The sequence below is a fragment of the Coregonus clupeaformis genome, chromosome 9 (genome assembly GCF_020615455.1).
Source record: "Coregonus clupeaformis isolate EN_2021a chromosome 9, ASM2061545v1, whole genome shotgun sequence".
NCBI lineage: Eukaryota > Metazoa > Chordata > Actinopteri > Salmoniformes > Salmonidae > Coregonus > Coregonus clupeaformis.
The window spans coordinates 36,251,573-36,274,128 of NC_059200.1; the positions used below are offsets into that span (position 1 = coordinate 36,251,573).

General features: G+C 45.4%; 1 protein-coding gene across 2 annotated transcripts in view; it reads left to right on the plus strand.

The window, feature by feature from the left end:
* The window catches only part of LOC121573931 (zinc finger and BTB domain-containing protein 16-A), a 132,634-nt gene that overhangs the window by 64,909 nt on the left and 45,169 nt on the right, over positions 1 to 22,556 (plus strand). For both annotated transcript variants that reach the window (XM_041886341.2, XM_041886342.2), the window contains exon 4: positions 19,092 to 19,178. In XM_041886341.2, coding sequence (XP_041742275.2) covers positions 19,092 to 19,178 — 87 coding nt within the window. The remainder of the gene's footprint in view (positions 1 to 19,091; positions 19,179 to 22,556) is intronic.

Here is a 22,556-nt window from a genome sequence, read left to right on the forward strand (position 1 = left end):
GTGTGGGTCTCCCCTTACCCCTCCACGTGTTGGCCTGATCCAACCTCCTGCCCACCCGCACGACATATGCCACTACATATGTTTCCACATACGACCACGTGTTTCCAGTGTGTAAGGAACATCAACAGTCGATCAGTCAGTCAAGTGTTGTTAGTTTCTCTCCCATTATATGTAAATGAGAGATGTCATGTCACCATTGTTTGTTCTCCCTCAGTCATGTTTGAAGGGGTTTTGAACAAACAAATTAGTATCTCACAATTAACCGGAGTCTGGGGCCCCAGGATGTAGCAACACACGTTTTGATTTGTCGCTGAGGCGGCTCTCCCTCCATGTTGCGGCGGGTAGATGAATGACACCTCACGCTGTGCCGGTGAATTGGCTCTGTGCACGACTCAGCATGTAAAAATCCAGCTTTAAGGAAATATATTATGTTTATTTTAGAATCCCCTTCCAAATCCCCACAACGACACACTCGCTAGTCAGAAAAACCACAAATACAGCTTTTGTTTGACATCCATAATAAAAAGCATGTCTGCATTAGAGCTGGCTGTGACATTTAGGAATACAACAGTGTAATACATACACTGCAGGTTGGAGACCCCAGCACATTCTCCCAGCCTCCCCAGTTTCTCAGATCCTGGAGCCAAAATGCCATGACACAACATTGAGTTTCTTCTTCTTCTCTCTGAAATTCAGTAGAGTTTGCCTTGTATTGTACGCTGCCGCCTCAGACAACTCCTGCTGCGACAGTAAGACGGTGCGTGTAATCAAACAATCCTTAGGGGAAGAATTATTGCGATGTGGAAGTTTTTAAATGAGTCGGGTAATCCCAGGCTCAGACGCTTCTCCTTGCCTCAGAGAAAGACTGGAGAAGACTTCAAAAGAGGGTTTTACTATGGCTCGCCTAGCTCCCGGGCCCCCTTGGAAACAAGTCTTTAGCACCTAAGCTGCATAGTAAATGCAGACCTGGTTGTCCTTAGTTTCCCCATCCTGATTGAGTCCAGATCTGGTCTAGCACATAATTAACCAAGTCATTCAGGAGATCATTGGTCCAATCATTATCAGAGCTGTGAGTCATGACTAGCATGAAGTGGTTACTGGATGATAAAGCTGACTGCTTTCAACAGGTGAGTAGGTAAATACTCTTACCTGACAGATGTCGGTTCAAATTCTCCAGAAATACTCATTCATCGAAGTTGTCAATGAGTGGCAAGCTAAAAAGGAAATGTCAAACAACTGTCTGCCTTTTTACACACATTTAAAACTCTAGGAAGAACCACAATAAATGATTCCCCTCAACAATGAAGAGTGAGTGAAGGATGTGGGCAGTGTATTTTTAGCTCAAGCTACAGAACTTTCGCAGGGCTGGCTGGCTTGACGCACAATGCCAACCTGTGCTGTGTACATGTCTGTGTTGACTCATTGGGGCTTTGGTCTGGCGTAAAGCAGACAGGCGCTTCTATCAAGACAGCGACGGTTAGGGAGAGACGAGCAACGAGCCGAGGCCCTTTGATATATTTTTTTGCCTCAGACTTTCAAGACTTGTTTTCCATCCCGGCCTCAGTGCATCTTGATTTTTATCATCTCTCTCTCTCTGAAATGACAGCTCACAGGTCCCTGCCCCCCCCCACTCTCAGACATACAGACAGAGAGCGAAAGAGAGATGGAAGGAGGGAGGGAGGGAGGAGGAGGAATGCTTGTTGGTATGCACAGTGTACTGTGTGTGATGTTTACCTTTTCAGCTGTCGCTGCCCCTCCCCTCCCCGCTCCAGTCCGCCAGTGCAGCCTGTCTCACTCACTTGCTCTTATCTCTCTCTCTCTCTTTCTCTCTCTTGCTCGTTCGCTCGCTCTCTTTCTCTCTCGCTCTCGCTCTCTCTCTCTCTCTCTCTCTCTCCCTCTGTGTGCTTGTTTTATCGGGGACTTGGCGGCTCGCCAGTCTGGGCTGCCTGCCACAGCCGAGGGTACAGTATGTACAGTGAGTCTTGTGCCAGTTTTTTTTTTCTAGCGTTGTTTGTTATGAGAGGGGATTTTTTGTATTTATTATTATCTGTCGAGCAGTTAGTGTTTGCCGTGGCGGTGGTTGAGCCATCAGAGAGAGGGGGGGGTAACTGTTGAATGTAAGAGGAGTCTGGTGGATGTCTAGCACCCATACAGTAAGCTGATGAGTGGGCCACGGTGGGCCGTGGGCCCAATAAAGGAGTGGCATGTGCCTGTGTTTTTCCCCAGGTTAAGGTCACCGTGTCCTGGGAGCCTGCGAGGGCAAGGCAGAGTGGCCTGGAGGAACAGTGACTCAGCTGTTTGGGAACAGGGAAGGGAGAAGCTCAGGCCCTTTTAAGAGGTGTGATGTGAGATGCCCTGGTATCCCTGTTGGTAGAGGGTTATGGAATAGTCTTGGGACCAGTTGGCCCACAGACTTAGATGATTTATAGTTACATTTTGTAAAGCACATGGATGCTTTATATGATGAGATGATTCCCCTTCTCCCAACCATGGCTGTTCAGGCTCAGTGAGCGGAAAATACACACCATCAAAGCAAGTTTTTATCTCAAAGTCTTTTCTAGATAGAAAAGCGCTAATCCTCTGTTTACAGTACATAAACAGCCAAGAGTTACCAGATTAACCAACTGTATAGGCTGTGAAGTGGCAGAAATGAAACCCTATATGAGCTTTGGCTCGCAAAGCCAACTGAACCTGTACTGTACTGAGATAGATGACTGAATTGATTGATTGAATGTTTAATGGACAGACATGCTGTGCGCACACAAATACGCACACACAGAAGCTAGATTAAATTACATACAGTAGACAGACCCACACACACAGGGCCACGTGTGCACGGCGTCCAGACTCCCAGGGCTGTGTCATTAGCAGGCCCGTCCTGGCTGCCCCGGCCTGATTAAGTCTGGGCTCTATTCTCCAGAGGGACCCAGCTCTGGACCTCACTTGACTTCATTAGCTCAGTCGTCTGAGCTAGGCTAGGGAGCAGTCTCGGCCGGCAGCAGGCCCCCTCCCTCCCCACACACAGACACACGCTCAGCAAATACACATGCATGCACTCAGAAACACACACTCCCTCTAATGCACACACACACAAAGGCACATTACATCCAGACGGCGAGACCCAGCCAGGATCACATGGGGGATATTACTGCCGGTGGACTATCAGGAAAAGGGTGTCATGTCTGCTGGAACCTGACAGTACAGCTTGACTCCTCCACTCTGAGGCTATGTGTGTGTACTGTTATTTTCCCTCTTCCGTATTATACCCCCTCACTGACACTTAAAAATGTCTCCAAAGCTTGTTTTGCTGGTGTCAAACTCGGTTAGCCAGCCAGCCACAGCCAGGAAGGACAGTCACCTGTTTTGGGGTTGCCAGATATTTCTGCGATGGCTCACTGTTTGTCCCACAGTACCAGCCCTGGGGGATTCTTCAGCTCCCATTGTTAGCATTGCATTGTCTTTTCTGTCGGTCTTCCTGCTCTAACCCTTACTCGGGTTACTTTGTTAAAAGTGAACACTGGCAACCTAAAAAACCTTGACAGAGGTTGTCTTAGACCCAGTCCATGTCACCAAGCTGACTCTAAATATCAAACTGCATGCCTCTATTGGGTTGTCATTACAGAGCAGAGGAGCCACGAGCCAAGATCTTGGACCTCCCCCTCCTTCCTGCCACCCACCTCATGTCAACCCTGACATAATCTGCTAGTTAACTCTCAGTGCACCTGACTGACACCTGCTCCCACTTCTTTGTACGTGCCATATAAATGGCTAAAGCACTAAGACATTGAAAAATGTGAGGAATTTGGAAAAACGAGTGCTGGGGAGGGGGAGAGGGAAAGGGAAAGAGGAAGCAGGGGGGAGGAAGAGAAAAGCCCAGGCGAAAGTGTTTCTCTTTCTCTCTCTCTTTGGCTCTCGCTCTTTCTCTTTCCCTCTGCCTCTCTCTCTCTCTCTCTCGCTCGCTCGCTCGCTCTCTCGCTCTCTCCTGTCTCCCTGCCGTCAGAGCAGAGAGCGAGGAGTGGAGCGGCTCGGCAGAGCTTTCTTGGCCCCGCTCCAGCTCTCCCCTCACAGTGATGACATCATGGTTGTGCCGGCAGGTCTGGATGTTCTGCCAGCATTCCAGCGTGTTTATGATCACTCGCAGATGTGTCCAAGAACATACTGTACCCAAACCATAAATTAATGAAACTTGACTGCCTTCCAAGCCACATATTCCAAAATAGAGAAGGGCCTTGCGAATCAGTACAGGGAGGGGGACGTGGTGGGGGGTTGTGGATGAAAAGCTCTATTAAAAGCTTTGGGGGGAAAAGGAGAAGAGGAAAAAAATCTAATGGCCATAATGCCCTGTGATTTACATGTATATTTTTCACAACAGCTGACACATAGCTCACCGCCCCAACTCCCTCCCTCCCTCTTCCCCCATCCCTCCCTCTTCCCCCCATCCCTCCCTCTTCCCCCCATCCCTCCCTCCCTCCAGTACATTAGCACAGGATGACAGACGGCGTGGATGAATGGGCCAAGCTTCTGTTTGGCCGTGTGCCCTAACTCCTCTCTGGTGGTTTAAACCCATAATACTTTCCCTGACCTGTTGATGTACATTAAACCCCTATTTAAAACAACACTTGAATTATGTGGGGCGTAAATCTGCCTCCATTATAAAGGTCCAGAAGAGATGATTGGGTCCCTGGCTATAATGGCCTCAGTAATTGTCCGGCAACTTCTCTCCTCATCAAAAAGCGCTTCCGGTCTCCCACACACACACACACACACACACACACACACACACACACACACACACACACACACACACACACACACACACACACACACACACACACACACACACACACACACACACACAGAGGCAGGAGGGAACCAGTTAAGACCTCCATCCACCTGGAATGGGACTTGACTGGTGGAAATAGTGTTCCATCAGTAAACTTTCCCCTTTTTAGCCAGAACTCAATGTACCTACCTGGCTGCACTCTATAAGCCTCTGAAAAAAGGGATATTCTATCTAGGCTGTACAGTATGTGACAAGGATGGCCTGCATCTGCATTGCTTGCTGTTTGGGGTTTTAGACTGGGTTTCTGTATAAGCACTTTGTGACATCTGCTGATTTTATTGTACTGTACACCATGTGAGGTGACGCCTTTGGCTGTTAGTCATCTGTTATTAAGCTATGACAGCACTGGATGGCCCAGTTTAGTTTGCTTGTCACTGTTGGCCATCTCTCTTGATTCTCTTAAACTTCTTGACTATTCCCCCAGTAGGTGAGGCGCTACAGTGTTTGTATCATTGTAGTAAATCACTAATTACTACTGAATGTTGTCTAAATTGGATCCTGTTTCAATAACCTACTATTATATGGTACTTGAGCATTAGTCATTCAATATCTGACCTTGTGTGCTTTATGACTGTTCTCACTAAACGAGTCTCTATCGGCATTCATTGTACCATTCATATAATTATGTCTAGTACTACAAAGCACATTTGTCCCCGGCCTCAGATCTTCACACGAGGTCAATTAAATCGAGTCAACGTATTGATACTTAATGATTTACAATGCTTTCACCTCTTTCAACTTCACGTAGCCCCCATCGAATTACTCCGCCGACAAGACACCTTATTCATACGATACAATAGGATATTCAAAATCGCCTTGTCCGTTAACCATCATCTAGTTAAAGAAACATCTCCGGTGCTAAAAAGAAAACCCAAAAGGAAGCTCCCAACTATCCCATAATACCCCTGTAGAAAAAAGACCTTGATCTTACTCCCTTACTCCTTTGTTGTCAGGGTATTGCAGCTTTAAATCCCTTTGGTTGCTAAGTAGCGAGTGCCCCTGTGCTCTAATGGGCTGATTTGGTATTCAGCTCGATGCCGGCTCTTATTTTTGTATGCGAGATGGTGTGTTTTGTGTGGAGGGTGAGTGCAGTGAATGTTTTGATGGAGGGTGATTGCGACAGCGTCTGGAGGATGTTTTAGAGTTTTATGAGCTGTACAGTACACTGTGTGCCTTTCTAAAACAGAACACAGCCAATTGAATTTTGGATATGCTTCATTCTTTTTTTTCTCCCTCTGAGCAGCTCCTGTCAGAGACAGGAGGAAAGGGGGTGGGAGGGTGTCACTCACTGGAAAGGAAAGGGGGGTTTCGATTAATTTGTTCTGCTGAAAAACCAAGTGATATGGCAGAAAACACACATACACGTAGACACACTCATTTCAGAGAGAGGGGGAGAAAGCACAAAAGCACGTCTACAAGGGAGAACACATTTGTTAGGTTCACCGTGCTGTGTTAGATGTGTTGGGTTGGGGAGGGCTGTTTGAATGGAGGTGCACCTCATTCTCAGAATGGTGAATGTTGCTCAAGGGGCTGTGCAAGAATCAGGTGGGCTTCTTTGTGTGTTCGTAGGTATTTTATTTTTGGAGTCCGTTTTTAGTGTAAGATCCTTGACATTGGCTTAAGGCCCGAACAGGGAAGGGCAGGCACAATAGATCTGTCAGAATGACACAGCCATTTATTGCTTTATTGGTAGTGATAATCATTCTTATCAATTAGCAAGTTCTGAGGAATGCAATAAAGAATGATGAAATAGAATGATAGCATCAACACTAATCCCTTAAATGTCAACCTCGTCCCCTTAACAAGACGTAGAAGTTAATATTCAGGAAGTGATGTGAAGCAGTCATGATTAGAGTCAGAAAAATGCTTGCGAGGAAAGCCAGCAACGCATAATGTTTTGGGCCGAAAGTAATTGCAATTGAGGGCCGACTTTTTGTTAGATTTTATTTATTCACAGTAAAATTTTTGGAACTGCAGGCATAAGGAAACATCGTAACTCAAGTTGCGTCCCCTTTTGGAGTTATTGTGGGTATTTGTTTGCATGTCTCCTGGCAGAAATTACTTGTTTGTGTATTGGGTTCTGTTTGTGTTCAAAGATCAAGGAATTGATACCAGCTGTAAATCTGTGGTTGAAAAGCAGTGGTGTGGTGTTGGAACAGGCGAAAAGGGGGGAGGGGGGAGGATTGCAATGCAATAAAAGAGCCAGGGAAGTGTTCTGGAGGGGGGCTAGGGTAGGGAGGAGTGTGGGGAGCGCGCTTGGTTGTGAGAGAGGCTAAATTTAAATCCTAATTGGCCGACTTCCACAAGCTTGCGGGCATTTTAATGAGTCATAATAACTTCATTTAAAACCAGCTGAGCAGAAATAGATTGGAGAGGAGCCTGTGGCCAGTATGGATTTGTGTTTTTGTCAGGCCCAGACCCCACTCCCTTTCATCGGCCAGAAAGCCGCAGACACGCATGCACATACGTGCACAACACGCGCACACACTGGGGGGACATCTGACTGGGGTTACACATAGTTACAGTTGCTGTGCGTGTGTGCGTGCGCATGTGTTTATTTAAAAATAACAAAATATTCAAAACTATTTGTATCGACGGTATTGAAAATCAAAAATGCCTCTGGTGTACGGTATATCGCCCAAGCCTAGTTGTAGCTGCAGTTAATATAACCATTTATGTCAGTCTGACAAACTGTCTGTATATTATACATAGTCTGAATGATCACTGTTAATGTATCTGTGGCTGCCCGTGTTGGTTATTATTTCTCTATACGTAGCCAACTGATTAACCTACTCACCCAGAGGACAGAGAGTTGGCTGGAGAGAGTATGACCAACCTTGCCGTAATTGGAATTGTAAATGGGGAGAGTGAGAGAACATGTGACCTGACTAATCAGACTACGTCACACCCGCATCAAAATATCTCAATTAGAAGGAATTTCTCGGGAGAACGAAAAACAAATCTTGGAAGGAGGAGAATCAGCACTTATCAAAAAATGACTAATTCTCTATCTGGCTTAGCAGAAGAACATTGACATTGTTGTTCTAATGACATAACGACGTATCATACATTGCAATGGGAATAAGATTATCTAGTGTCATCTGTCGCTGTGACTGAAATTAGGAGTGGAATTTGTTGGCACCAGCAGAGCTGGGCCAATCGAGTTTGACCGTGCAGGCACACTTTTTTTTTACAGAGGCAGTCTGGGTATTTAAGCAGGTTCCAGTGAGTGTGGGTGAGCACTGTCGTGTGTTCTAAAATGATCCCACAACCATGCACTTTAGTCTTTCTATTAACTGTCACCACAGAGAATGCATGGCTTTGTGTTTGTGTAATGGTATTAGGGAAATGTGCTATGTCAGACCTGACCACCATTCCAGACTTCATTGAGTCTGCACCCTTCAATTATGTGACAATCAGTTAACAATGTAAAAGTTATATTTCACACATAGTTGTCATTGCTAACAAGCACACAACATTCTGTTGTATGGAGAAATGCTCTATGGTTAAGACCTAAGCTTTCTATCAATACAATATGTTCTTGGTAGATTTTAATTAATAGGAAATTATCTATAAACATGTTATGACAACACTGACGACACTTACATAATTTGCCAGATTGGTCTTGCCGCAACATTCCCCCCAAAAATATGTGAGTCTGATTTAATATTTGTGGGTCATTTTGTGACGGAAATAAACTCTGTCATATGCTACCACAATGCCAACCTAGGAAAAGAAAGCATGATTTGTTTGCCACGTAAACGGACATAAAAGTAAATATCCTCCAAGGCATGGCTTTTATTGCATTATGTAAGTTGGACGATAGCTCTGGGAAGCTTTTAGATCAATTTCTCAGCGCAGATTAGAAAGCTATGAATCCCATTTATGGAAGAGGCTCCCTCATGAAATGCTCTTAGAATATTTTCTATTTTCGGGATGAAGAGACAATCAACACGCTAAGCAAAGATCCACAGACACTGCTTTCATGTATAAAAATAAAAAAAGGGAGAGAGAAAGGGAAAAAATATAAAAGCACTCCCAAAGCCATCTGGAAGTAGCCTGGACACATAAGGCTTGCTTTTATGCTACTAATTCCACTAGGAGGTGCAGCATAAAAACAGAGTGTGGATATTATGTTATAACTGTTGCAAACTAGTAAATGGCCCCGGAATACTAATCTTGGTGGTCAGGCAGAGGGAGGACTATTTTTGACTGGAGTAAACAGACTGTAGTTTGGGGCTCAGGAAACCTCTCAGAGGAGATGCTTCTGCTCTCTGTTAAATTGATGAGCCGTCTAGCCAGTAGTGCCTTTCAAGTCTGAGCACAGTCAATGGAGCTACTATACTATCCCTTCAAGTGTCAAAAACCTAGTTATAGATTAACTATACTGAACAAAAATATAAACGCAACATGTAGTTGGTCTCATGTTTCATGAGCTGAAATAAAATATTCCAGAAATGTTCCAGACGCACAAAAAGTGTATTTCTGAAAAGTTGTGCAGATTTTTTTTTACATCCCTGTTAGTGAGCATTTCTCCTTTGCCAAGATAATCCATCCACCTGACAGGTGTGGCATATCAAGAAGCTGATTAAAGAGCATGATCATTACACAGGTGCACCTTGTGCTGGGGACAATAAAAGGCCACTTTAAAAAGTGCAGTTTTGTCACACAACACAATGCCATAGATGTCTCAAGTTTTGAGGGAGTCCACCAGAGCTGTTGCCAGATAATTTAATGTTAATTTCTCTACCATAAGCCACCTCCAACGTCATTTTAGAGAATTTGGCAGTACGTCTAACCGGCCTCACAACTGCAGACCACGTGTAACCACGCCAGCTACCCGAACAGCTGATGAAACGGAGGAGTATTTCTGTCTGTAATAAAGCCCTTTTGTGGGGAAAAACTAATTCTGATTGGCTGGGCTTGGCTCCCCAGTGGGTGGGCCTGGCTCCCAAGTGGATGGGCCTATGCCCTCCCAGGCCCACCCATGGCTGCACCCCTGCCAAGTCATGTGAAATCTATAGATTAGGGCCTAATTAATTTTTTTCTATTGACTGATTTCTTTATATGAACTGTAACTCAGTTAAATCGTTAATTGTTGCGTTTATTTTTGTTCAGTATAGAAAGGACTGTACAGTGGCAGCTTGGCCTATTTTTGCCCAGCTGATTCTTGGCCTTTGTTGGCTCTCGGCCAATGGCCTGTCACGGCTCGAGTGTCGGTTCTATCGTTACTATATCTATGTCCTGTGGTGCACTGCAGAGTGACTGACTGGGAGCTGCTACGGAGGAAGAGGGCAGCAGATCTAGAATGTGTGGCAGGACATTGTAAAAAGTTTTAGTGAGGAAGTTAATGGCCCGTCACACTGTCCACTTTTGTGAAGAAAAAAATGTTTATGGAAGTGACTTTCTTTTCTCTCTTTTCCATCTCTCGCCCTACTTTTTCCTCCCCTTTTCCACTTCTTCTTGCTAGGAAAGATTATGGCTCATTCCCCCCTCTCAGAAAAACAAATGACATAATGGAAAGAGCATGCAGCAAACTCCTTTTGTGTCATTTGGCAGACACCTTGGCCAAAAATGAAGGTTTTTAGACTATTTAAGGTGAAGTATTTTCACTCAATACTTCTACTTTTGGAATTTGTATAATTTATATCACATTCCGTTTGAAGTCGTAGGCAATAAAACTTTATGTGTGTTTTAACAGGGTGAAAAAAACATTGGATGCAAACGAAATAAACAAGTATGTAAATCAGTGCACCTGAGTGCAGTTAAATGCTGCATGTTTTCCACATTTCCAGTTTGGGTTTTTGGATTTCCTATTTTCTCTGCTTGGCATATCGGACGTTTGTTTCTGTTGGCTCGACGACCATGTGCTCTTAGGTGGACACATCAGATGTCCACATATTTCAGACTGTTCTCGTCTTTAAGGGATAATCTTTATTAATGATGTTCAGCTGTCACCAACAAATCTTCAGGTACATAGAGTCCCCTTGCAATTGGCAATGCATTACGGAAACTCTCACAATCCTTTTGAAAAGGGATTAATACCATCTTGGGTTTGTGCATTTTTAAAGTCTTCTGTTATACATTTCTGTCTGTCTTCGCTCCCAAACAAATATTTTCCCTCCTTTTTCCTGTGTCGCATTTACTGTCCCAGAGGTAATTGTTGCCTGCTGCCCCCAACCCCCAGGCATCCTAACTCTACTCTGGCCTTAATAAACCCAGTAGTTCCTTTGACAACGTGTGACTTGAAAGCAGGAAATAATGGGCCCTAAATGCTAAATCTTTACAGGTTATTGACCTGTGGAGAGAGTGTGTATGCAGCAGGCTCTGCCATCGTTTCAGTTTCCCGTTTCTAGCCCTGTGACCATTTTGTTTCATTGCAGACACTGTAGGACCCACTTGTCAGGAACTGTGCAGAATTTCTACTGCTTCTGAACTAATCGCTCATGCCATCTTTGCGATACTGGGTCAAATACAACAGCACCACATGGTTGTCTTTTATGGCCACAGCTTGTTGTCTTTTGTTACATTTGAATACCAGGTTGCCCTAACTTTGGTTGCTTTTTAGTGGCTGGACTCTTTTACATTGGCCGTTACTTTTGAATGGTACTGTTAAAAGGCATCTAGAGGCATCTGTTGGAACCGGCTTCACGCAGTCATCTTTTTTCCCAGGCCGAATATAAAAGCTGGCAAATGACAACCGAAAACGCCTTCCTTCCCCCCCAGCCTTCCATCCATTTCTCCTAAGCAATAAAGGCATTTACAGCACTGTAAAGACGTCAATTGCTGTATCCATCGGGTTTTCTGTGTCCTGCGGTAGTCGTGGGGGGGCGAGGGTTCACCTCGTGGTCAGACTCTCAGGTTCGTCTGGAAGAAATGGAAGAAAGCTGCTGCCTCCCATCCCCTCGCCAAGACCCAAATCCAAAGGTTATCGCTCAACTCCAACAGTTCAAAGAAGTGTTTATGTCCTGGAACATTCCATGACCTTCCCGGGCCAGGGGGGTGACACAGTAACTAGCTTTGGGTCTAGAGATGTGTGATAGAGAAACGGTCCCCCACTAATCATGGCTACCATTGTGAACTGTGGATGGGACTTTTTCAGTGCATTGGTGTACGTTTAGGCCTGCATTACGCACCAGTGGCCTGTCTGTGTTGGTTCAGTTAACTTGGTTTCAGTGCAAAGAGAGAACCACATCCACTCACATCAAACCATTCAAATGAAAGCTGTCTTACCCTAACAATGTACCAACTACTCGATACAAAAGTCATCCCGAAAGCCATTTGTTTCTGTCATTCCCAACAGTCGCTTTTGAGGACAGCTGGCCCAAACTGGCCTGACCTCCACATTAGGAGTTGGTCTCCCTCTGTTGTGGAGACCAAGGCTATTCATATCAGGCCTCTTGGCCCTGAGGAATGGAAGTCTTCCTTGAGGAATGGCCCCTGTGTTGGAGGGAACAGAGGGGGAACAGGGGCAGCCAGCCGGACTGACTTCAGGAGGTCCCGTCCTCATTTCCTGCCACTTCACACCAGCAGAGCCCCAGTGGATCCTCTCTCCGCTCCCCGGCCCGGCTCCTGTTTCCTCCCCAAAGCTTTAAGAGCCCTTTGTGTCCGAGCGCGCCGGACCGAGGGGGAACACGCCAACATGTCATAACTTAAGAACGTTCACCGACCCCATTCCGAAGAAAAAGGGGGAGTAGGAAAAGCCGGAAAACACATGGAACCTTTCACCTCTGTGGCAGAGAGGGGAAAGATGGAAGGTGTTGGGAAGGAAGAGTGAAAGGTAGTTTGTAGGGCTGTGATGATACCAGTATTGCAATATTAAAACACGAAGCAGATCAAACTCTTTTGGTCCTTTAAAAAACCTGCTGTATGTAAAATATAGTGTGCTATAGCTTGGAAAATAAATAATTGTGACTCTGGATGACAACATAATGTTTGTTTCCAACATTAGGGCTGTTTTCCGAAATAAGTTAAATCGTGTTTTGTTTCCTTGCCACGATACTAACGAGTATCACGATACTAGTATTGTCCCGGTCCTAGTCGTTTGGTGGGCTGGAAGGGTTTGTTTATTTTGGTCTCTTGAGTGGTTGGATAGTTGTTCTGGTAGGATGTAGGGAGGATGTGAATGAATGTGGCTGCTAAGACAAGCAGGCAGGCAATCCGGCCTTCAAAAGGCCCAGACAAGACCGAGGCTCTAACTAGTGTACTGCCTGAACAAGGCTCTGACTGACGTCAGGACGGGAGAGGAAAGGGAGGGGGCGTTATGTGGACTGAGATGCCCCTGGTCTCCCCAGGGCAAGAGCACTGAAAATGGCTTTATTGTACAGAGGAAAAGAGCGAGCAACAGAGAGAGAGAGCAAGGAAGAAAAAAGCCTGTCTGTGACCTACTGGACAGACAAATTGGTTTGCAGGCAAAATGGATTAAGAGATTGAGCAGCAAAAAAACAACAGTGACTGATTGTGCTGAAGCGCATCCATTTTGAGGGTTTGAATTGAAAGACTGCTTTGGTGTGTGTGTGTGTGTGTGTGTGTGTGTGTGTGTGTGTGTGTGTGTGTGTGTGCACGCACACGCCCTCACATTCGGCAAGTCAATATTTGTCTGCTTTCCTCGTCTCTAGACATCCTCGTTCTGAGCAGTAGACCATAAAGCTGTCAAATGTGGCCTGAAGATTTTCTCTTTTTATTTCCTTTTTTTTCCCTGCTGATAACAATATCATTGTAAACCAGCTAACCACTCTCCCATGTCCTTATGGCCAGGATTTGCAAGGGGGAAAACAGTTTTATCTTATCTACTGTACAGTATTTGCTCAAACAATCGGTGGAATTCCGAGGATCAGAGTATTTTGTCTGTGGGTCTGTTTGTCTGTCTGTCTGTGTGTGCATGTGCTGCACGTGTCTGTGTAGCTGTATGTCTATTTATATAAATTACTGTATGTGTTTATTAGTCTGTGTTGTGTGCCCTTGGTCTATGTGTGTTGTGTCTGTGTGTGCGTAATACTCTATTGTGTGCGTAACACACTGTGTACCTGTGTGTGTGTTTTGAGAGGAATCCTGTCTGCGGCCCAGGATTTTTGTCTTGGTTGATAAAAAAATGTGCTGCCTGCGGTACACATCTACTTGAGCGAGGGAACACACAGTTCTGGGCTGTCCTTTCCAATTGGCAGTCTCCGTACTGTTCTGTGACTGATAAGAGGGTAGTGTAAATAAAACTGTACAGCACGGCTCGTTACCGCTGAAGGGACAGGAGAGGGAAAAAAGGGAGAGCGTGGTGTCTGTACTCATTGTTCTGACGTGTGTGTGTGTGTGTGTGTGTGGATTTGTTGAGATTTTTTTTTTGCACTGAGTGTACTGTCTTGCGTAACCCATTTGTGTAGGCTCACCAAACAGCCAGGCTGTGTTTTTGTTGGTGCCTGTGTTTGTCTGCTTGAATATCCCTCCCCCTCTCGCTCTCTATTCCTCTCTCTCTCTCTCTCTCTCTCTCTCTCTCTCTCTCTCTCTCTCTCTCTCTCTCTCTCTCTCTCTCTCTCTCTCTCTCTCTCTCTCTCTCTCTCTTTCGATCTGCCCCCTCTCTCGCTCGCTCACTCTCTCTCTCTCTCTCTCTCTCTGCCTCTCCACAAAAGGAACAAACTGCATCTTCTGTCTGATGAGAAGTGCTGTTGAATGGCATGGTTATGCGATCACATTGAGGGTAGGCTGTGTGTGTGGCGGGGTGGTGCGGCGTGGCTGGACTCCGTTAGATTGGGTTAGCGCAGACACACCGTGGGGTGGGCTACTGGCACTTCCAATCAGGGGTAACCCCCCCCCCTACACAAATACACACTGTAGCCCTCCCACCGTGACCACTCTTCGCTCTCTTCACTCAGCTCGAGTTCCCCCACTGCCCCCCACCTCCCTCCACTCTGTCCCGTGACTCTGTTTTAATCATCATTTGGTGGGTGCTTATATTTGTCTTATTTCACAACATGTACAAGTGTGTATTATACGGCTGTTTGAATTGGAAATGTGTTTTTTTGCAGATCCCAACTCTCCCTGAGACACCCTGAGAGTTGGGTCACAGCCAGGAGCTTTTTGGAGGAGAAGGCAGCGTCCTCTCGCCGCGAAAGGCCATAAACAAAGTGTTCTGTTTCTTTTGAAACACCAAAATCCTGCTGGCAAAATATGTTGTGCAATATTACAGAGGAAGCAAAAGGGGAAGAGTCCATCAGTGGCACGTGGCACAAACCCCCACTCCCCATCCTTTTCCCTGGGTCATTCGAAACAACAGTTGTGCAATGCCCATTATGTCAGGTTAGGGCCCGGTTGTGGCAACTTGAAGGAGGGAGGCCAAGGAGGGAGGAAGCAGGGGTTGTTAGAGAACAATTATTTTATGGCCACTTCTTTATTTCTCTCTCTGGAGAGGCAAGCAGTTATTTTGAGCCGCAGAGTTGGTGCTGCCACGGCAGACTGTGCTAGGGAGGAGTTTTTCTCCCACCCCTCCTCTCCTCTATCTGGCTACGAGATGCCTTCTATTGATAAATGATAAATAGGAAAGGGGGTGAAAATGTATCACTTTAATTTGGGTTAGGGTTTTTCAGGGGCCCCCTGAACAGGTCCTGCCTGCCGGCTGGGTGGCTGGCTGACTGGGTGCTGTGGCCCCTCTATCGGTCCTCCTCCCCGCTCAGACAGTAATGTCCCACACCAATGAGGTGCCACAGACTTTTTGTCCACATAGTGACACGGGCATTACGCCGCCACTTCCTCTAAGGATTTATGTCCACGTGCCGGGGTGTACACTCCACCGCGGGCCTGTTTAGTACACTGCTTCAGCCTCCCTGGGGAGCGGTTAGTGTTGCACCATCTGTGGGGCCCCGGTTCACTAAGCCTGCGCTGTGCTGGATCCACCCAGGTAAAGACTGAATTGGCTCATGGCCCCTTTTAGTGAGGACTGCTCATGGTTACAGTACGTTGAATGAAACTAGCAGTCAACAAAGCATTATAGTCAATGTTAGGGCCAGGAGTTTTTCTAGACCAGTGGTCGGCAAAAGGCAAACCGCAGGCCAAAACCAGCCTGCAAATGATTTATTTTGGTCCTCCAAAGTTTTTAGTAAAAAATAAAATATGTATTCTTTTTTTATTTTTTTTATTTTTATATTTAATTTAATGATTTTAATTTAAAGTATTCCCACAAATAAAAAAGAGAAACGTGATCATGTCCCAATGTAATCAAGGTATGAAATTAATGTTATTTTCAAATACAATCTGTTTTTGGCCTTACTTGTGGTAATTTTACAGTGTACAAATTATAATTATGTTCCTACCCCCAGACCATCCACTGGGACAAAAATGGGCCCGCAGCTGAATCTAATTGCCTACCCCTGTTCTAGACCATGTGACCCAACCAGGAAAAACTCCTGACCCTATAATATCCAATAACCTCCATTGGTCTGGAAGAAACAGGGGGAGCTGATTTTATTAATGCACATTTAAAATGTCATATTCTGTCTATATCTCACCTGAACACGGTTCCCTCTCCAAAGGTTAAGTATCTTTTAACGGACTAATTGTGCCATATGTTCAACATCCCTGGCCTTACGTTGCCTTAAAATATGCAGAAAATCAAGGGTATTACTTTGGCAAGTTTTTTTTACTGAAGGCCATATTTCTGAATAAGAAATGGCTATAGGAACGAATGCCTTGTGCTGTGAGTGTGTGAAATGACAGTTAAGGTCTAGTACAATAACTAGAACAGTTACATAAGTTGTAACTGGAAAACGTACAACTCCACCTTGTCCATCATGTATCAGTGTAACTTGTCTTCCTCAGACTAACAGTGCAGCTGATTTGTAATATTGTTGCGAAACCGACACCCAGTTTCTCTCCATCTCGAAGACAAAAAAAAGTTATGAGAATTGACTTCCTGTTTTGATTTGCTGCTGCCGCCGGAGGGTGTCGTAACCCTTGGAGACAATGACAAGAACAGAACAGCCAAGGTCTGGTTTAGGGTTCTCAGTCTCCTGGGATCAGGACCACACAGGAAACAGAACAGACCTGTTTGATATCTGGGTGGCGCAGGGCAGCCAGTTAGCGAGCCTTGACGTGCTCCCATAGCACCCACTGTTTGTGTTTGCTAAATACTAATGCTAGACCTCAGCTCCTCATACTGCACTCATACAGTTCAATTCAATAAACGTTATTTTGTTATTGCCCCTGGCTGGGGAATAAATCAAGTTTATTGAACTGAATTGGATTGTAGAAGTGCAGTGTGAAGAGGAGAGGTCCAACGTTGGCACATGTTCCCATACTGCGCTAATAAAGCTGCTCAGACACAATGGCTCATGAAATATTCAGTACTATGTCAATAACAAGTTTCAAGATAGGAAAATCACTTATACATCTGAGTTTGCTTGTTGCGGGTGCGTGGGAATTGTTTTTGATGATATCTTAAAAGAAGAACCTGCACACTGCTCTTGGCAGTATCACTTTGTTTATTTAAATACACAAAATTGTATGTCTGTTCCGAAGGCTTTGTAATACTACAACACACATATACAGTGGGGAGAACAAGTATTTGATACACTGACGATTTTTAGGTTTTCCTAATTACAAAGCATGTAGAGGTCTGTAATTTTTATCATAAGTACACTTCAACTGTGAGAGACGGAATCTAAAACAAAAATCCAGAAAATCACATTGTATGATTTTTAAGTAATGAATTTGCATTTTATTGCATGACATAAATATTTGATCACCTACCAACCAGTAAGAATTCCGGCTCTCACAGACCTGTTAGTTTTTCTTTAAGAAGCCCTCCTATTCTCCACTCATTACCTGTATTAACTGCACCTGTTTGAACTCGTTACCTGTATAAAAGACACCTGTCCACACACTCAATCAAACAGACTCCAACCTCTCCACAATGGGCAAGACCAGAGAGCTGTGTAAGGACATCAGGGATAAAATTGTAGACCTGCACAAGGCTGGGATGGACAATAGGCAAGTAGCTTGGTGAGAAGGCAACAACTGTTGGCGCAATTATTAGAAAATTGAAGAAGTTCAAGATGACGGTCAATCACCCTCGGTCTGGGGCTCCATGCAAGATCTCACCTCGTGGGGCATCAATGATCATGAGGAAGGTGAGGGATCAGCCCAGAACTACACGGCAGGACCTGGTCAATGACCTGAAGAGAGCTGGGACCACAGTCTCAAAGAAAACCATTAGTAACACACTACGCCATCATGGATTAAAATCCTGCAGCGCAAGCAAGGTCCCCCTGCCCAAGCCAGCGCATGTCCAGGCCCGTCTGAAGTTTGCCAATGACCATCTGGATGATCCAGAGGAGGAATGGGAGAAGGTCATGTGGTCTGATGAGACAAAAATAGAGCTTTTTGGTCTAAACTCCACTCGCCGTGTTTGGAGGAAGAAGAAGGAGTACAACCCCAAGAACACCATCCCAACCGTGAAGCATGGAGGTGGAAACATCATTCTTTGGGGATGCTTTTCTGCAAAGGGGACAGGACGACTGCACCATATTGAGGGGAGGATGGATGGGGCCATGTATCGCGAGATCTTGGCCAACAACCTCCTTCCCTCAGTAAGAGCATTGAAGATGGGTCGTGGCTGGGTCTTCCAGCATGACAACGACCCGAAACACACAGCCAGGGCAACTAAGGAGTGGCTCCGTAAGAAGCATCTCAAGGTCCTGGAGTGGCCTAGCCAGTCTCCAGACCTGAACCCAATAGAAAATCTTTGGAGGGAGCTGAAAGTCCGTATTGCCCAGCGACAGCCCCGAAACCTGAAGGATCTGGAGAAGGTCTGTATGGAGGAGTGGGCCAAAATCCCTGCTGCAGTGTGTGCAAACCTGGTCAAGACCTACAGGAAACGTATGATCTCTGTAATTGCAAACAAAGGTTTCTGTACCAAATATTAAGTTCTGCTTTTCTGATGTATCAAATACTTATGTCATGCAATAAAATGCAAATTAATTACTTAAAAATCATACAATGTGATTTTCTGTGTACCTATGATAAAAATTACAGACCTCTACATGCTTTGTAAGTAGGAAAACCTGCAAAATCGGCAGTGTATCAAATACTTGTTCTCCCCACTGTAAGTACAGTTAGTATGGTTTCTACAGTGTAGTTGGCCTATGTCATGGTTCATCCTATATAACTACTGCTGTACACACCTTTTCTATTAATATACTGTCCATATTGTCTATACACACACATCCATATTTAACACCCTCCTGTCTCCTCTCCTGTGTTACAGCTGGTGAGAAGGCCATTGTCTGTGACCAGTGTGGAGCCCAGTTCCAGAAGGAGGATGCTCTGGAGGCTCACAGACAGATCCACACATGTAAGAACACAGCCACCGCTTCTGCTTCAATAAGGCTTTACACGTGTACGGGCCATGTTCCCCCATCACTCTCTGTGTTAGGGAGAATTGTGATCTCTTTGAAACAGTTGCTCCACTCCCACCATGGTCTTGTACACCATCTAATTCTGTGTCTGTTGTGTGAGTGTCTACTGTATGGTCTTGAGTTTAAAGTTCTAACTAATTCAGGCGAAACAGGTCAGATTGATGGCTATAAATATGGCAAAAAAAGCATTCAATTTTGTTTGCCTAAATGGTCTGAAGCATATTGAGTAACATCGTATGCTTGTTGACCTTAATGATATTTTACTCATTATTTAGTGTGTTGTTTTTACACCACAGTGAGTTTAAATTAGGCAATGTCTTATAGCTCTTGCCACTGTTCGAAGCAGAAAGACCCATCAGTGGACATATCCATACCCGTGTCACCGCGTTAAGTGCTAGTAACCATGGCTTCTGGTATAAAGCCGAACCCTCCTGAGTTATGGTTATAAGCCGGCAGGCTCGCTCCACAGTGGGCAGTGGAAGGTGGGGGTCTGGGACCTACCGCCCACTGGCTAGCTGGCTGGGGCTGGATCATATCATGCCCTTTAATAAAGCAGTGGTAATCAATGCGGGACGGGGGGGTGCCTTTCACTTGGCAAGCCAGTCTTGTTTATCAGCGACAGGAGGATGAGGATGGTGATGTCGCCCGGTGCCAGGAACCAAATCTTTCCAGCAGATTCCAAAAAGCACTCACTGACATGCATACAGTGCCTTCGGAAAGTATTCAGACCCCTTGACTTTTTCCACATTTTGTTACGTTACAGCCTTATTCTAAAATGTATTACATTGTTTTATATCATCAGTCTACACACAATACCCCATAATGACAAAGCAAAAACAGGTTTTTAGAAATGTTTGCTAATTTATACAAAATCAAAAACAGAAATATCACATTTACATAAGTATTCAGACCCTTTACTCAGTACTTTGTTGAAGCACCTTTGGCAGCGATTACAGCATCGAGTCTTCTTGGGTATGACGCTACAAGCTTGGCACCCCTGTATTTGGGGAGTTTCTCCCATTCTTCTCTGCAGATCCTCTCAAGCTCTGTCAGGTTGTTACTACACAGCTATTTTCAGGTCTCTCCAGAGATGTTCGATCGGGTTCAACTCCAGGCTCTGGCTGGGCCACTCAAGGACATTCAGAGACTTGTCCCGTAGCCACTCCTGCATTGCCTTGGCTGTATGCTTAGGGTCGTTGTCCTGTTGGAAGGTGAACCTTCGCCCCCAGTCTGAGGTCCTGAGCGCTCTGGAGCAGGTTTTCATCAAGGATCTCTCTATACTTTGCTCCGTTCATCTTTGCCTCGAGCCTGACTAGTCTCCCAGTCCCTGCCGCTGAAAAACATCCCCACAGCATGATCTGCCACCACCGTGCTTCACCACAGGGATGGTGCCAGGTTTCCTCCAGACGAGACGCTTGGCATTCAGGTCAAAGAGTTCAATCTCGGTTTCATCAGACCAGAGAATCTTGTTTCTTTAGGTGCCTTTTGGCAAACTCCAAGCGGGCTGTCGTGCCTTTTACTGAGGAGTGGCTTCCGTATGGCCACTCCATAAAGGCCAGATTGGTGGAGTGCTGCAGAGATGGTTGTCCTTCTGGAAGGTTCTCCCATCTCCACAGAGGAACTCTAGAGCTCTGTCAGAGTGTCCATCAGGTTCTTGGTCACCTCCCTGAACAAGGCTCTTCTCCCCCGATTGCTCAGTTTGGCCTTGGTGGTTCCAAACTTCTTCCATTTAAGATTGATGGAGGCCACTGTGTTCTTGGGGATCGTCATTGCTGCAGACATTTTTGGGTACCCTTCCCCAGATCTGTGCCTCGACACAATCCTGTCTCGGCGCTCTACGGACAATTCCTTCGACCTCATGGCTTGATTTTTGCCATATATAGACAGGTGTGTGCCTTTCCAAATCATGTCCAATCAATAGAATTTACCACAGGTGGACTCCAATCATGTTGTAGAAATATCTCAAGGATGATCAATGGAAACAGGATGCACCTGAGCTCAATTTCGAGGCTCATAGCAAAGTGTCTGAATACTTATGTAAATAAGGTATTTCTGTTTTTTATTTGTAATAACAAATTGTGGTCCAGATTGCGTAGATTGCTGAGGATTTGTAAAAAAATATATCAATTTTAGAATAAGGCTGTAACGTAACAAAATGTGGAAAAAGTCAAGGGGTCTGAATACTTTCCAAAGGCACTGTATGTGGCCGATGATTCTTAATTTAGAAGAGTGGCCGACTCGGGTTTCTCTCCACTCACAGTTGGCACCGTGTGTGTGAGTGTGTTGATCTGCCACTGCTTGAAACTGTAAGAAGGGTGACTAGGTGTGTTGTGACTGTTGGACTCCAGAGTGTGGCAGATGGGTCACAACCTCCGGTGTGTGTAGCGTTGATGTGTGTGACCCGCAGTTTACTGGGTTACAGCCATTCTATCACTCCACACTTATGTGCCGCAGTTTACTGGGTTACAGCCATTCTATCACTCTACACTTATGTGACCGACCAAACAACAAGCCATCCTCTTTCAGAACTATGGACTGGAAATGTGATCCAAGCTATGTTCTCCTGTAGCTATATCATCCTCAATGTCTTCCCAGGTGGTACATTTCACTCTTCCTATTTCTCAAATGAAAACATTTTCAGTAGATATAGTTTTGTTGTACTCTAATTCATTGAGAATTAGCCATTGTTAGGATGATGTTACTCAACCTGCAGGAAAGTCATGCTCTGGTTTGTATTTGAAATGGGTGGAGCTCGTCTGTGTACTGCAGTAGAAAAATTCCCCAACAGAATCAGGATAGACTCTGTGACACCCAGTATCATGGAGGCATTGACACTGTCTCATCCAAGCCTAACGCGAACAACTTCCCAGAACAAACTTGGTGGCCCCGCATTTTTTGACAGGCATGTCTCAGGGCTAGCCGCACTTGAGCAGGCCCCCTATTTGACAGCGGCGGGGGCCTCCGGAGGGGCCTTGACCAATCCAGGGGTACCAGAGTAAAGAGGGGTTAAACAAGGCTAATGATCGGACAGGCATACCAGTGGAAAGGAAGGCAGCTCTAAATATAGCATTCCAGTCTGGACTAGAAAAATGGGCAACACGACTTGTCTTCCTGCCAGGTATTGGAACAGCAGTGAGGCCAGTCTCCCCCGAGGCCCGCCAGGCTTATATTTTAAAATGTGCTCTAACGCATGGCTAGGCTGATACTCCGGCTCCATCCCGCAATATGCTCACCCATATGCTTAGCTTTACTCAGTCTACTAGCTCTGGAAAATGGGTTGTCACCTAATTATGTTTGTGTGTGGCTCTGTGTGT